At 31.8% G+C, this 17096-nt stretch overlaps 1 protein-coding gene across 2 annotated transcripts in view; it reads right to left on the bottom strand.

Moving 5' to 3' along the window:
- The window catches only part of MED1 (Mediator complex subunit 1), a 41045-nt gene extending 24784 nt beyond the window's left edge, over positions 1-16261 (bottom strand). For both annotated transcript variants that reach the window (XM_072535276.1, XM_072535277.1), the window contains exons 1-6: positions 16124-16261; positions 15935-16071; positions 15736-15869; positions 10517-11086; positions 6249-6480; positions 5997-6177 (exon numbers count right to left, since the gene is read on the bottom strand). In XM_072535276.1, the coding sequence (XP_072391377.1) occupies positions 5997-6177; positions 6249-6480; positions 10517-11086; positions 15736-15869; positions 15935-16071; positions 16124-16142 (1273 nt within the window). In that variant the 5' untranslated portion in view covers positions 16143-16261. The remainder of the gene's footprint in view (positions 1-5996; positions 6178-6248; positions 6481-10516; positions 11087-15735; positions 15870-15934; positions 16072-16123) is intronic.
- Between the last annotated feature and the right edge of the window lie 835 nt (positions 16262-17096).

The raw sequence follows: 17096 nt of genomic DNA, 5'->3' as shown, positions 1-17096 counted from the left end.
TCTTCAGATATTTCCAAATTTTGCCCCATCTAACACAGTCAAATGCTTTACTCACTGCTTTAATCAATAAAGCACACGTGCGTGCATACATTGAATTCCCTTGATTTTTCGATCATTTGTAAGTTCAAAATTTGTTCTCTGGTGCCCCATAAATCCTGCCTGTACTTCTGGTATTTCAGAGAACAAGTACGACTTAAGTCTTTCTAAGATAATTTGCAGCATAATTTTTCTATAATGGTATAAGAGCAATGGTGTGGTAATTGTCGCATATTTCTTTGGAGTCTTTTTTGTGGATTGGTACATAAACTATGGTGGTCCAGTAATCCGACACTTACATGTTTGCCACATGCTTTGTCAAATCCTGTAGATCTACCTCCACTTCAACTGTTACCGGGATCATTCTGCTGTTCACTGATCTACACTCGGGGCTTTACACACTTTTAGTCTTTTGAGTGCTGCCTCCAGTTGTGTGTCATATAAATTAAATGTTGGTTCTAATTCAATATCATCTGCTGTAATTATCGTGGTTGTTGATTTATGATCAGCCATGAGATTTTCGCAGGATGACTCTATCTTTGAGTTTTATGTGCTTTGTTAGGGTCTCTCCATTTTCTGCTCTTATAGTATCATAATTTGGTGAGAAGTCACGTGTGATTTCCTTATTTTATTTTAAGAAACATGTATTTATTTATTTATTTATTTATTATTTTAAGAAACATATCCCTGGTTTCACTTTTATTTTGACGTGTCTCGATTTCCTGGCACATTTCCTGGTTCCCTTTTCGGAGAGAATGCTCTTATTACAAATACAGGGTAAGCCAGTGAACATTAATATAGTGCAAGTGTATGCTCCAACTGCAAATAAATCTAAAGCTGAAATAGAGCATTTTTATAAACAATTCAAACTTTTACAATACACCAGAAAGGAAGAAATCACAATAATAATGGGCGATTTAAATGCAAAGACAGGAAAAGGTCGAGTGGATAATATAATAGGTGATTATGGTTTAGGAAAAAGAAATACTAGAGGTGACAGATTGACTCAATTTTGTCAAGAAAAAAACCTGGCGATTATGAACACATGGTTTCGATTACCACCCTGTACACTATATACCTGGAGTTCACCACAGGATAATAAACAAAAGTGTATTAGAAATCAGATCGACTTTATACTAACCAATCTAATATTTAGAAATTACATTATAAGCGTTAAGACTTACCCTGGAGCAGATGTTCCATCAGACCATAACCTCCTTGTCTCAAAAATGAAACTTGAGGGTAAAAAAGATAATAAAATCCAAAAGTTCTAAGGTGAATACTCAGTTGCTCAAGATAAACGAAATACGTGCCGAGACTTCAACTTGTATAAATCAAGAAATAAAAATATTAACATTAGAAATGAAAAACACTGAGAATGTTCACATTATATGGAGCAAAATCAAAGATTCTATTGTAAAGATACAGAACGAAACTCTACAAAAAAAAAAAGAAGCCAAAAACCTTAAATTCTTCTTCTTCTTCTTCCTCTTTATAAGCAATTCTTCTTGTTCATTGGCAGATTAATACCTCTATGGAAGGTTGTCGCTCCATCTTTTGCGCGGTCGTCTGATACTTCTGCCGATTGGTGACTTATCTCTTGCTATTTTTACGACACGGGTCTCCTCCATTCTGCTTATGTGGTTATTCCACTCTTTTTTTCTATTTTGTATCCATGCACTTATACACTGTACATTTTCTTCTAATGTCTTCACTTCTCTTTCGATTTCTCAGCGTATTTCCTGTAATTATTCTCAGTACTCTCATCTCTGCCGTTTCCAGTAGCCTTCGCGTTGTGGCTGTGTCGAGTCTTGTTTCTGAGGCATATGTCATTATTGGTGTTACACTGGCTTTATAAATTCTTGATTTCATCTCAGTGTTTATGTGTCTGTTTCGCCATATAGTGTTATTAAGGCATCCTGCCAGTCTATTTGCTTTTTGTACTTGATCTCTCACTTCTTTGTCCAGGTCTCCATAGCTAGACAGTGTAATTCCCAGGTATTTTATTTCCATTACTTGTTCAATACGGATGCCATCAATTTCTATTTTACATCTGGTTGGTTCTTTGCTGAATACTATTGTTTTAGTTTTCTGAGATGAGATTGTCATATTAAATTCTTTTGCTCTTATGTCCAATTAGGTCCAATTTTATTCTCTATATACACATCTAATTTTCCTTCTGTGTTTTTGTCCTGTTCACATTATTATGCAGACGATACCCAACTCTATATGTCATTTTATCCAAATGAGTGTGATCAAGCGGTAAATGCAATAAATCATGACCTTCAGCTACAGATTTTTTCTCAAAATCATTGTTTAAAATTGAATACATCAAAAACTCAGGGTATCATTTTTGGGAGGAATCTCCATAGGAAAATATTTTTAGAGAATTATGCCAATCGAATTATCTTAGGAAATGACAATTTAATTTTTAGCAAAAAGATTAAAAGCCTTGGGGTTTGGTTCGACGAAGATTTAAGGTTTACATATCATGTAAGTATTTTTGTTTACAACGAGCTTACGCCGTTTTAAAATTACTGTATCAAAGCCGCAATTTATTAAGTAGGGCCACAAAGTCATTATTATGTAATGCTCTGGTATTATCAAAATTAAATTATTGTGACGTGCTTTACAATGCGTGTCTCACTGAATTTGATTCATGGAGAATACAGAAATTGCAAAATTCTTGTTTGCGTTTGATTTTTGGCATCAGGAAATTTCAAAGGATAAGTCATGTTTTCACTGTAGTCAAGTGGCTAAATATGAAAAATCGTCGGAAACTCCATGCTTTATGTTTTTACCATAAAATCATTCAAGAGAGAGTTCCACCATACCTGTACAAACGAATAACTTATAGGACGGACGTTCATAATCTTAATCTTAGACACAAGTATACCCTCACTTTACCTAAACATACAACATCCTTTTTTAAACGTTCATTTTCATATTCAATTGCTTGTAATATTAACAGTTTGTCCTACAATATTCAAAATCTGTCTAGAGTCAAGTTCAAGAGATTAATTTATGAGCAGTTGTTAGCTGAACAGTAATTTAAAAATTTAAGAATTAAAAAAAAAAGTAAATAGTTTATAATTTATAAATTTAATATGTACTTAATATTTTTATGTTTTATTGTAAATACAATTTCATTATTTAGATATAGTCTATCTATCCTATTTTCGGGGGGTTAGGTGGAAGAGCAGTTGTGTGCCGCTGTTGCACAGTGGTACACAAACTGAATCTCGCCCTACTGATATTATATTTCATTGTAAAGAAAATTTAATCTGTTGTTAATAAAGACATTTATTATTATTATTATTATGTTAAATCTGTGGACCAGTCTTTGCAGACTATCGATTTCATCCATAATCAAATTGAAAAGGGGACTCAATGAATCCCCCTTGTCTTATTCCGCTGCCTATTTCTATAGGTTCTGTAAGTTGTCCATCTCTTCTGACTTCCATTTTGTTGTTTTGGTAGATGTTTTCGATAGTTTTTATAATATTTAGGGGAACTTCTCTATTATACAGAAGATGGATTACATCTTTGAGTCTTACTCTGTCAAACGCTTTCTTTAGGTCAATCAGACACAGAAATGCTGGTCTATTATACTCTAGTGATTTGTCAGTAATTTGCGACTAATAACGAATATTTCATCGGTACATGATCTTCTACTACGAAAACCCTATTGTTCATCTGCTCAACTTATCCCCTAATTTATTAGTACTTGTAAAATTTTAGTTGTAAGTTTTAGCGTACTATTTAACAAGTTTATACCTCTGTGTGAAAACCTGAAATGACTCTTAAAAGAAATACTGGAAATAATGGAACAAAGAAGAAAATTTAGAAACAAAAACCCAACAAAGAAACAAAATAAAAGAGGCTAAGGAAAAGTGGACGATGGAAACATGAATTACAATTGGAGGAATTGCAGAAAAAGCATGATCATTATAATTTACATAAAAAAGTCAGAGAATTATTTGGAAAATCACGAACAAGATCTTTTCATGGACACAAGAACGGAACTAACACAAATTGATAGCGAGGAAATCTAATATTAAAATCTGAGTCCAGCATGCTATAAACAACTCAAAATCTGGCAGAGCCCATGGGCCAGATAAAGTTCACATCGAGCTGATTAAACTCGATAAAGACAATTAAAGCACAATACCTATCCTCTTTAACAACATCTACAAATCTGGTGAGATACCTACAGCATGGCTACTATCGACGTTTGTTCCGCTACCAAAAATCAAGAACCCCAAACACTGTAATGACAATAGATTAATCAGTAATGACTACCAAACACAATTTGTGTTACTGGACAACAGTTTGGTTTAACAATTTTGGTTAAGAAAACAAAAGCCATGGTTATCAGTAAGAGAGGCAAAGTTATAACAAGGATCGAGATAAAAAATGAAGATATTGAGCAAGTGAACAAAATGAAGTACTTAGGAGTCTGGATTACTGAAGATCTACATTCGAAATCGGAAATGCGATCAAGAATGGAGCAATCAAGAGCAGCCTTTTTGAAGATAAGGAAATTTCTGAGTAACCAAATCCGATATCGGATGGTAAAATGTTATATCCACTGTACTCTTCTTTATGGTGCAGAAGCTTGGACTGTTAATCTTGACTAAATGAGAAAGTTGGAAGCGTTTGAGATGTGTCTTTTTAGAAGAATTTTGAAAATACCATGGATAGATCATATTACGAAAGAAATGATGTTGCACGGTATGGGAAGAGACAGAGAAATTTTGACCACCATTAAAAGTAGAAAGACAGCACATTTGGGGCACATATTTATGAAGGGAAAAATCGAATAAAAAAACATTCGAGGTAGACGAAAAATATCCTGACAAAAACATTCGCGATTGAACATTGGCAAATACACAGACGCTTTAAAGAAGACTCATTTGCAATGATTATAGCCAACCTTCATTAGCGGTACTAATTACTATTAGTACTATTAGTCGACACTAGAAGAAGAAGCTTCACTGTCCAAGCCCATTCCAAGTATTATGTCCCATGTCTGATACCCAAGTTTCGCTTTTCCCTTCTCATACAAGTCTTATGTTCCTTTAAGTTTTGGTGTGGCTATGTGTATGATTTTATAGATGTTTCTTAGATACCAGTTCGGGAGGGTGTTTTTATGGCCTGTTAAGATGAATTTCAGCAAAAAGGAAGTGGTGATCGCTGTTGCAGTCTTTGTCTTGGTAAGTGTTTGCGTTCTTTATGGAGGTTTTAATCAGGATATAATCATTTTGGTTCCTGTACCTTTCATCTGATAAGCGCCATGTATATAGACGTCTTGGGCGGTTTTAAAGGTTGTGTTAGAAATAAAGAGGTCATTCTCTGTGCAAAAATTTAAAAGGTGTTTTCCCCTTTCATTTTTTTTTCAAGACCGTATTTTACTAGAACACCTTGTAGGTCATCGTCCTCTACAGTTCTGAATATTTTCGCATTAAAATCTCCGATTATGTTTAACTCTTGAATGCCAATATTTTTGGCGAGGTGGAACATCTTTCTAAAAAGCATGTTTCAATAAGTATGTTTGGAGAAGATATCGAATCCGTCATTTCGAAAAGTTCAAGAATTCCGTTCCGTTGCTTAACGGGTTCTAACACCTGTACCATAACCAATTTTTTGTGTAGTCTTTTGTGTGTCTTTTCAATAAAATATTTTTAAATTAATTTTTTTTTGTCTTATTTGGAATTAAAGAGAATCGTTTTCTTTAGTGCTTTTTGGACTACCACACACCGGACTTTTATAGCAAAAATAGCATCGTAACTATCAAATAATATAGTGTGTATTTAACGTTAATTAATTTTAAGTACTTAAATATATAAAATTTATATTTTTTACTAAATTTTCTTAAAGATATTAGGTCACTTGTGTGCCAGAGGCCCCCATAGGCAGGGGGCCCGTGGTATTATGCCACTTCTGTCTTAAACACTTACCTTGTTTACTATTTGGCCTAACGCAGCTACTAATAATGGTGTTAAACAATGCTTGTTCTCTAAGTATCGCTAGAATATTATTAACATCCATAGGGTGACTAAAAGGTACGCTAGTTACTAAAACACCCTCCATATTCTTATTTTCAGTCATAAAGTAACAATGATTTTGATCTGGAAGTGTCTGTAAAATATTTTTAAAATAAGTATTTAGTACATTTAACTAAAAAGACAAAATATGTAACATTTACTTACAACAAAAAGTCCTTTATTGTTACTGGAATTCATTTTATTATCGCTGCAATGAGTAACAATCAGATTAAGTAGAGGGTATACTGGAGCACTGTCTATTTCGGTCCATGGATATATTTGCTGGATTTGTCTAACTAAAGACAAACACATAGGAAGAGGTTTATTCAACTTCAATAAAAAACAAGCTGGTATAACTGCAGAATTTTGACTGTTAAGGCCAATAACAGAGGGACTACTAAAAAGTTAAAAAATACCAACGTTAGAAAACTATTTCAAATTAGTATAAACTATGGTATAATTTCACTATTTGAGAGAGTGATTCATCGTTTAAAGGCGCAGAAATGCGGAAAGACGTATGAAAATCCAGTGACGTACACTCACTTTTATTTTAATTTTAATTATATTTTATTTTTCAAATATTAATGTTCGAAATAGGCCACACAATATATTTATTTACAAGTTTTTACTGACGTTTCGATCTCTATATCCAAAGACCGCTTTGAAAGATATAAATGATAGTTATATTTATTTTATTTGTTTATTATTATATATTTTTATAATCTTATATTGTTTATTTTCTTTTTTTTTTCTATCTTTAAAAACGGAATAGAGATCGAAACGTCAGTGTATTAAACATGTAAATAGATATATTGTGGTTTATTTCCAACCTTCTCCCTAAAAATACAGAATGCCACAAACAAGAAGCTATAGAAAAATAAATATATCTGTCATTTGTATGTTTGAAAACGGTCTCTGGATATAGAGAACGAAACGACAATAAATAAACATATGAATAAATATTTTGTGGCTCATTCCCTACATTCCCCTAAAAATACAGAATGCCACAAACAAAAAGCTATAAAAAACAAGTAATTTTGCAGAAAGTTTACTGATACCAACCGGTTGTCGCGGAAGTTACGCTAATACGTCTTTTGACGTGACCCGTCCGAGTTACACAATGAAATTTTTTTAAAACAAATTTTAAGACAGTTTCCACACCACCCCAGAGGTATGTCTTGTGGCGCGTTACTTTTTTTAAATGGGTGTTCGCCAAGAGCCATATTGTCTTATTAAATAAAATGAACAAAACACTTAAACAGTATAAAACAAAACAAAATAAAATCCTATAAAACAAAATAAAATTCTATAAAAACAAAATAAAAATAATGTTTGTACTATTCTATTTAAACACAAACACTATACACACTTACTATGTTTTTCTCGTTTTTTTTTGTTTTTGATTTTTTTTATGCTGATGTTCTTATTAACTATTTCAAACTATTAGAACATAACTATTAGAAAATATTATTCGCTGTCTAAATCTGAAGATGCTGTGCTGCTATCGCTGTCATTACCTTCACCACCTGGTGTAATTATAATTGGCTCTAGTGAAACTTCGATATGAGTGTCAAGTTCCCACATACGATGTTCTTCTTTAATTATGTGGCCTATACATTTAGCCCATTTCTCTGGAGTTACATGGAGGATTACTTGAATCAAAAGTTTCTTAATTTCGTTTAATTTGAACGTTTTGTTATTGCGTGCTACTTCTACTTTCACTTGCGCCCAGATAAGTTCAATGGGATTAAGTTCGCAATGATAAGGTGGTAGACGCAGAACTTTGACACCATAATCTTTTGCAGTTTCATCTACAGCATATTTAAGATATTCACTTTTTCTTAACCGTGCAATGTCAAGTAGCTAAATTTTGAGCATTGATTCTTTGTATGCAATCCCCTTTTCTGTAAGCCATTCTTGAATCCTCCCTTTCAATTTCTTTCATAATCACCTGTTTTTTTCGACTCAAATTGAAGAAAACCATCATCAAGAAACCCTGTATCACTTCCTATATGGGTGATGATTACGCCGTCCCTTTCCTAATGGAGCTTTTAATCCTGTAGATCAGCCTTTTATAAATGCTTCGCGTTTACTTTTGACATTTAAATATTGCCAAACTTTTCCAACTGTATGACCTTCGTTAATCCAGGTTTCATCCAAATAACATATTTTGCGTCCAGTGCCGCGAATTTTGCGTATTTCTTCTAAATATTTTCTTCTATACACAATAATTTTATTTTTTTCTAATAGCATACTTTTTCTGTTGAGTTTTACATATCGAAAGTTCATTTCGCGCATGATCCTGATTAAGACTCTACGAGATATCTTGGGTAAGGAGTCATCGTTTTCGAGCTCTTGAGAAATATTTTTCAATGTTGGAATTTCACTCCGAAAATAAAATGAATCAATTTTTCGACGTATAATATTCCTTGTCTCGTCATCCAAAACAATGCTTTTCCTACCTCTAGTTCCACCTTTTTCTTGCTTTTTATTTTCCGATGTATTTTTAAGTACACGATAAATACAGCTAACGGATACTTTTGTTAAACTGCTACAAATGTCGACCGCTTGGCTAACATTTAATGCCATTTTTCTGCCGACAATTCCTTCATAAACGTTTCGTATCATTACCTTCTCTTCGGACGTTAACATTTTCCGTCTCTTTTGCGGCTTTTCATTTTTGGAATCAACATCAGAATTTTGCTATCTTCTGTTGGAACAACCCGGTTTTTCGTCCAACTCCAATAAAACTCAAACCAAATAATCACAGAATATAACTAAAAATTTACTATAAAACGATAAACTATAACACTCGTATTATCAATAACACAAACTTATCGCATAAAATATATTCACAAAATGCAACACATGCCCTACCCCCAGAAACGCCAATGTAAATGAACTATTGTTGATAATCACTTGCTCGACAAAAACTAGTTTTACGGCTTTCTGTGGGTCGGAATTGAAACGGAGTTCCAAAGTTGCCAAACGATTGAAAAATATTGTTTTAAAATATCGATTTTTATTTTATAAATTTAAATATGTAACGAAACGGAACATATAAATAAAATTTATTTAATTACAATTTTGTGCTTAATTTTTACTATTGAAAAAATCATGTTTTTTGGTATTTTTATGACGGTAATAATCGCTGAGTGGAAGAATACAGGTTTTGTATGACCATAATTACTACTTGTGAACAAGAATTGGCTACACTGTAAGACTACTCCTGGTCAGCTTTTCTATAGAGAAGTACAAATAAATATACTACTTATATATTGTGTAATTTCTTATGAGAAAACGCAAATTGCAATTGAGAAAACAGGTAGTTTTCGAGGGCCACTGTGTACATTTAAATTTGAGGATATTCACCGTTTAAACGATGAATCACTCTCCCAAATAGTGAAATTCTACTTTACACAATGTACATTTTCTCAATATCAACATCACAACTTGCATAGACAATGGGTGAAAGAAAACAATAAAAAAATACTTCCAGATATTCAGGATAACAGATTGAAAAATAGGTATGAGTAATATCGATTCTTTTTAAAAATTTCACAGGCTAGTTCTGATTCTTTCAGATATTCAGGATAACAGATTGAAAAATAGGTGTGTGTAATATCAATTGAAACATGTTAAACGCTTCTTCGTTTCAATCGAAGAAGCGTTTAATACGTTTCAATCTTTTTATTTCTTATTTTTGTGAAACATCTATATATTCTTATCCGTCCTTACCGTTTAATCACGCTTAATACCGTTTAATCACCGTTTAATCATTGTTTGGCTACATTGCAAAAGTTTAACACTAATAAATAGTGCTGATACCTAAACCTTTACCTACCTTTTTATTGCGGTGTTTCGATTTTTGGTTAAGTTCTGGTACTTCCAGTTAAATCAAATTTAAAATAAGATATTATTTTAACTTTTAATACTTTTTAATAACTGAATCTTTTTGAAACTCTACAGGGGTATTTTGAAGTATACTAACCGTGGACAAATGTCCCATTTGAAGTATGCTTCTATTAGCGTCTAAATTCGTTAATATTATGTACCAACGATAGAGGTCAAAAAAGTACTTAGCTTCATCGCCCGACGGCGCCACTATCGCCAGAGAAATTTATTACCATATCGTGGACGGCAAATGTCAAAATTTCAGCCGAATCGGAATCATAGTTTTGTTGTGATCGAACTCAGGGCTGTGTGTGGAAGCGGGCGTGTACGCGAATTTTAGATTGCAAAAGAAGCTTAAGAGTCAAAGCCAGAGAGCAACAAGATGAGGAGCTTATACAGACAGAGAGCGATGAAAGGTATTGAAGAAGCATTGTTAAAAAGCAAAACCAAAGGATAGGTTATTAGATACATACATTTCTAATGGCATGTTTCAAAATAATCACTTAAAATAAAATTTACTACAATAATAAGTTTCTTACCTTTTTCCAGTATAATTGTCAAGAGTTATTAAAGTAGTAGTTTGTAACTTATGAGCTGCAGATCCCTCCATGCAAACAGTAACACTATATCCCAAACCTTTGTTGGTGATGGTATCAATCTTAATTGGTTCAATCTCATTTTTTTCTATGTTAAGAAGGTCATAAGGAGACACAAAATATGTAAGTTTCATAGGATGTCCACCTTTTCTTTTCTCAAGAATTCCTAGACTAGAGTAAAAGAAAGGTTCTGTAACAGGCGATTCATTGTCTATCTGGCCTAATGTTAATAGGTCCGCTTCTAAACATTCCAAAGCTGTAAAAGCTTTACATTTAATCTTCTTCTCGGCATTTAACTGATAGATAGAGGTAAATCCCTCTAGCTGAGCAGTAAAATCAGCAAAATCTCCTTTAGATAAACAATTAACTAATTCAGTACAACTTTGTTGCTCTTTCTTGCCTTCATGATGGATCTTTACATCTTCTACACATCCATTTGGATTTAAGACTACCTCCAAATAAAACATATCGGATGATATAAAAACTCCAGAAGGCTCCACTACAAATTTTAACCTAAAATATAAAAGAAAATATTGACTACATTATGAATAAATCCACATTAAAAAGGATAGAAGTAGAGAAGAGTTCCATTTGGCATATACAAATTATGATTTTATGAAGATTATGGTCTGATTTCTTATGGTCTTAGAATTTTAAATTGGGACATTGTTTCTTGACAAAATCCGAGGCTCTGTTTAATGGCAATACAGAAATCCCTTAGTGCTGTGTAAAATATCCGCATTGGTTGATTTCTTCAATAATAGAACGAATACTATTTATTATCCAAAAAAAGAAATATGCATAGAAAAATCGTTAGTTTTATGACGAGGAATGTTGAAATTTATACAGTATGTGAAAGTTAAAAGACAAATTTGGAATGAAGGTGTACATGTTAACAGAACATTCTGGGCATATTCAAAAATTAATAGTCTGTGCTGGAGCAAAAGATCACACACAAAAAGGTGATACTAAAATTAATGGGGGACTATATGAACGTTAGACATGCCTTGTAGATGGCTAACCTTTATAATAGGATTGATTTGACTAGACAATTACTTTAAGTTCAATCGTATGTTAAAGGTACTATAAGAAATGACCGAATATGTCCCAGGAAGTGATGTCAAAAAAACTAAAAAAACATGAAGTAGCCAGTGTGTACAGTCCTGAAGGAATATGTGTAACCAACGGGAGAGACACACGAGACATATACATGCTTTCTTCAGAATTTGATGATCAGATGGTAAGTACTACTTCTAGAAGAGGAATAGTATCTGAGAAACCTAAGTTAATCGCTCAATATAACAAATACAAATGTGGAATAGACTTAAGTGATCAAATGCTGAGCTACTATTTCTGTGAACACAAGGTGGTACGAAAAATTAAGAGTGCATATCTTTCAACTCATAGTAATGAATGCTTATTTTCTATATAATAGCAGAAATCAAAAGATGTCTCTTTACCATTTTAGGCTTTCAGTTACTGAGAATCTTTTAGGGCCAAATCCAAAAGATCTACTGGTTACAAAACCATCAGTGAAACATTTACCACAAAATTGTCCAAAAGGTGCTGATGGGAAAACAAATAGAAGACGATGCAAATATTGCTGGAACACAACTAAAATTAGAAAAGATACTATGTATTATTGTCCGCAGTGCCCAGAAGAGCCGTGTTTGTGTTTGCAAAACTGTTTTAGATTGTTTCACAGGAATCTAAATGCTGAAAATTAGTGTTGATTATTCATTGCAGTGTAAGACTGTGGGTTTATTATTTAATTTTTTATTATTTTGTATTTTAATTTAAAGGAAGATCATGATAAACAGGGCGAAAACTAGGATAACTTTATTACTCTGAAAAAATATGTAAAATGATTACATAATCAATATGTAACACGACAATTACCTAATAAAATAACACGGATTTCTAATGAAAACTGTTCTGAAGAATATCCAGTTACATATTATCTGAAATATTTTTCCCAAAGGTTTTTTGAAAATTTCGTTAAATACACGATTATGTACGCTTTGCAAACTGGAATTGAGAGATTTGTACCATGTAACCTGCAAGAAATAAAATCGTTTTTTGGCCTTAGTATTTTAACAGGCTGTCTAAAATTTCCAAAACTGCTAATGTATTATGACAAATCTTTAAAAAATTGATATTTTTTGCCAGACACAATGACATTTAATCATTTTTTCAAACTTCACACCCACATACATTGTGTTGACAAGCTTGAACCCAGGCACAGTGACGACAAACTGTGGAAAGTTCGACCAGTTTTTGAATCTTTCCTAAAGAGAACTGCAGATAGAAACAAATGTTTGCATAGACGAACAAATCATGCCAGTTAACAGGAGATTGTCTATAAAACAATACATCAAAAATAAACCCAATCCATGGGGAGTAATACTATATGTATTAGGTGGTGAAAGTGGATTGATTTACAATTTTCTAATCTATCCAGGTAGTACCACAGAAATAGAACTTTTTTATTTAAAAAATGACAGAGTGGAGCTATCATATTGCTATTATCAAAAGTATTTGAACCTAATAAGCATGCATTGTACTGTGACAATTAATTTACGAGCTACAACCTTTCATAAATTCTCAACCAAAAATCAATACTTTTGATTTTCTAAACCACCTCTAACTGATGTAAAAATTTTTCAAAAATCAAGAGAGGATAAATGGAACAAATTATTGCTTCAGATGTAATTGTAGTAACCAGATGATTAGATAACAAGCCAGTGATAATGGTATCCAACTTCGTTGGGGTTGGTACAGATGTGGAACAATGGAATAAAAAAACAAAATGTTCCATTGACATAGTCGACCAGAAGTTATACAAAAGGTGGCATAGATAAAACAGATGCTCTTATTGTGTTTTACAAAATAAAAAGTAATTGCAGAAAGTGGAATGTTCAACTAATTATCCATACAGTTGACATGGCCATAACAAACTATTGGTTAGAGTATATATGAGACATTGAAATTATACCTCTTACTGAGGGCAATTTGATAACAATGAACATTTTCCAGAGCACCCACAGCTACCTTTACCTTTAAGGTGCAAAAACCCTGGTTGTACAGGAAAATCAAGATGGAAACTCCAGAAGTGAAATGTACATTTGGGCCTTCAAAAGGAAAGAATTTGCTTTCTCATGTTTCATAAAATAGGCACTTTTTTTTTAGATTTCTTAACTACTTTTTTGTACAAGTGAACCTATATATTTTTGTTATATATACATGATATACTTTTATTAACGACAAAAAAGTGTTTTATGAACTGTTTTAAGTGATAAACTTATTTTAACCTTCAATTGTGGCTTATTCCCATTAAAATAGTAATTACTATTATAAGAATGTACATCACTGTTTTTATTTAGTGTATGCTCATTTCCTGTAACATACATTATCAGTTAAAGTATGTACAGAAAAGGCAATGTTAATATGTTTGCCTTTATAAAAAATGATCTGCAAGGGTCTGATGGTGTCAATTAAACATGGCTTCAGCAACGTTTTAAAAGAGAAAATCGAATATTTTGGAAAATCCTGGGCTTCTAATGGAATCGACTTGCAGCTTCCTTGATTATATTACTTAGTTGTTATTTGTTCATAATTGCTACAAAATATATGTCCCCTTTCATAAAACCCCAGAAGCAAAAGTCAATTAGGTTAAGATCTGCATCTCTGGGTGGCCAAGAAATAGACGCATCAGGGCCACTTCCAATTCGAACACCATCCAGTACAAACCACATATTTTTCCTGACTATGAGATTGACCTCATCTAAGTACTCTAATAATACATTTTGTAGAAAGTGTAAATAATTTTCACCATTTAAATTGTTTGAATAAAATACTGGCTTTTTTACGTTATTATATTATTCACAATTCCTACTAAACATTGACTTTAAAAGTGCTTTGGTGATGAGAGACTTTTTTGCATGGGGTTTTTCTTCAGCCCAGATGTGCATGTTATGATGATTCGTAATGCAGTTTCTGTTAGGTAACTACGTCATTAAACAAAACAAAATTAATAAAATTGAAATTTCGAGTTTTCTGTTAAAAGCAATTGCAAAATACCATTTTTTAAGGATAATCTTCATCAAGTAATTCTTGGATGTGTGTTACCTGATAAGGATGAAACAAATTAAATGGAATGTGGCTAAATTATATAATGACACTGACACTATACCTGAAATAAAGTAAGGCATATAATACAACTAACAGCAAAAGAAATATTGAGAAAAAACAAATTAATTGTATAATGATAATCATAGGGAACATAAATAAAGGAAAAATCACCAAATATGGTATGGATTATAAAAAATAGAGAGGAAGTTAAAAAGAAATATGAAGAACTCAGAAAACAAAGTAAAAAAATAATACAAGTAAGAGAAACTTAATGTAAGAAAAAGTAAATTTTGAAACAGAAAAGAAGAGTAAAACCAACAACTAGAAATGCTTGCATAAAAAAATCAAAGCAAAGAAAACACAACAAGCTATACACAAAGATAACTGATGAAAGAAGATGAAGAACAATATAAGTCATTGTGGAAGGAATACTTTCAAAACTTAAATGAACAATAGGAACAACCTATCGTGAAAGTAGAAGACATAGATAGATGATGTCAAAATAGATATTCTGATAACAGAAAAAGTAATTGAAATTGTGAAGAATAGTCTCAGAAATAAAGCACTGGGTAAAGATGGAATAAACATAGAATTATTTAAATATGGAGGAGAAAAATGGTAATATTCCTAAAAAATCATTACGACAATCAATATAGGTTTTTTTTAGTTTCAAAAAGCCTGTTGGACCTTTTTATACTCTGTTGCATCACTTTATTCCTTATTAGTTTTGTACATGACATAACTGTATGGTAAATTTACAGAGAACCTAAAAAGTTAATTTTTTAATAATATATTCTAATTTTTAAGTACTTATATATACCAATTGTTAAGGCAACACTTTATTTAATTATTTCTTACTAATGTAAATTTTGACTAATGCCTAATTTCAATAATGCAGAATTACTATTGAAAATGCCGTGGGTTTAAAATTACCTCATCATACCTATTCACAAATACGACTGTTTTAATAATAAATAATAGTATGTTTTATTTAACTATCTTTAACTAAAATGTTAAAATTATGAACTTACCCTAATTGCCTAGTTAAACTTTCCAGCCTTTCTACCATACTTTGAAGTGATGTAACTTTGATAGAATACTGTAAAGTATCTAAACATTTTTGATGTTGGCTTTTCTCTACACTATCAGAAGCATATCTTTTTTCCTAAAACAAAATTGAAGGAACTCATAAAATCAAGCCCAATATTTACATGTCAATGTATATCTTACTAGTAATGTCATTCGAACATTTTTTGAAATTTCTGGCAAAGTTTTAAATTGTGAAGCTTTCGATCTTAGCTTTTCCATTAATATCTCCAACTGCCAGTCTTTACTTTTGTCATTTTGTGGAATTGAAATTCCATTGGCTAAAAGTAAATGAGTTACTTTTCGTCTGTAAAATGTTGTTTATAAACTTACCGTTCTGTATTTTATTCATTATAAATAGTATTTAAAAGCTAAATATTATGATACATCATCTTTAGGACAACAAAGCAACAACTTCTGCCAGTGTTACTGTTACTATGAAGGATGGGGATTTTGGTAAGTTACCATTTTACATGCCAAACTTGTCAATGTCATTTCTTCTTCTTATTTGATGTTCTACGGCCTTTGCTCATATTGATAATATATTAAGGTTCACCGTCGTTTTTAATTTTAAAGCAAAATATCACCCATTTATATTGTTTATAGTAAAATAAAAAATTGTTGTAGCTTTATTTATTATCGTCAGTTACAGTTTTTTTCAATACAAATAATAATTAAAGAATCAGTTGTGAAAAACATAATAGAAAAGAAAATATAAGAATGGAATCATGGATTGATAAAAACAATTTATTAAAATATTCCTGCCAGTTAAGTTTAAATAGTTTTTAGTACATACCAAAGAATATAGACGCTTATAAGCGTCTATATTCTTTGCACATACATATAAATATACAATATTTGTATGTTCACTTCACATTTGGATTAAAAGGAGGACTGGGGAAAGGGAGTCCATTCTCTATACTATTCTCGTACAATTAGAAATACCTAGCAACACTTGTCCCAAAGTCCCATATTTTTTTTTGTAAAAGCGAAAAAGAAAGTTTACAACCATGAAAGTCAGGTAGTTATTTCTAATAAAAGAAATTGAAAAAAAAAATAGTCTGACAATTTATTAACCCTCTACTGCATGAATTATGTTTTAGATAGAAAAAATTTTTTTTTGCAAAATTTAAGATTTTGTTGTTATAAAGAAGTATATTTACCAAAGAATTTACAACAATTTTCTACTAATTAAGAAAATAAAAAAATAAGCCATATAGGTATGGCTTCCTATGCAATAAAACTAAAATGTACAAAAATAGACAGGTCCAAATATGGCTTTTTATGTACTTAAACTAGTTATTGC

Source organism: Diabrotica undecimpunctata, chromosome 6, assembly GCF_040954645.1.
Source record: "Diabrotica undecimpunctata isolate CICGRU chromosome 6, icDiaUnde3, whole genome shotgun sequence".
Taxonomy (NCBI): domain Eukaryota; kingdom Metazoa; phylum Arthropoda; class Insecta; order Coleoptera; family Chrysomelidae; genus Diabrotica; species Diabrotica undecimpunctata.
This window is presented reverse-complemented; position numbering and strand designations above follow the sequence as displayed.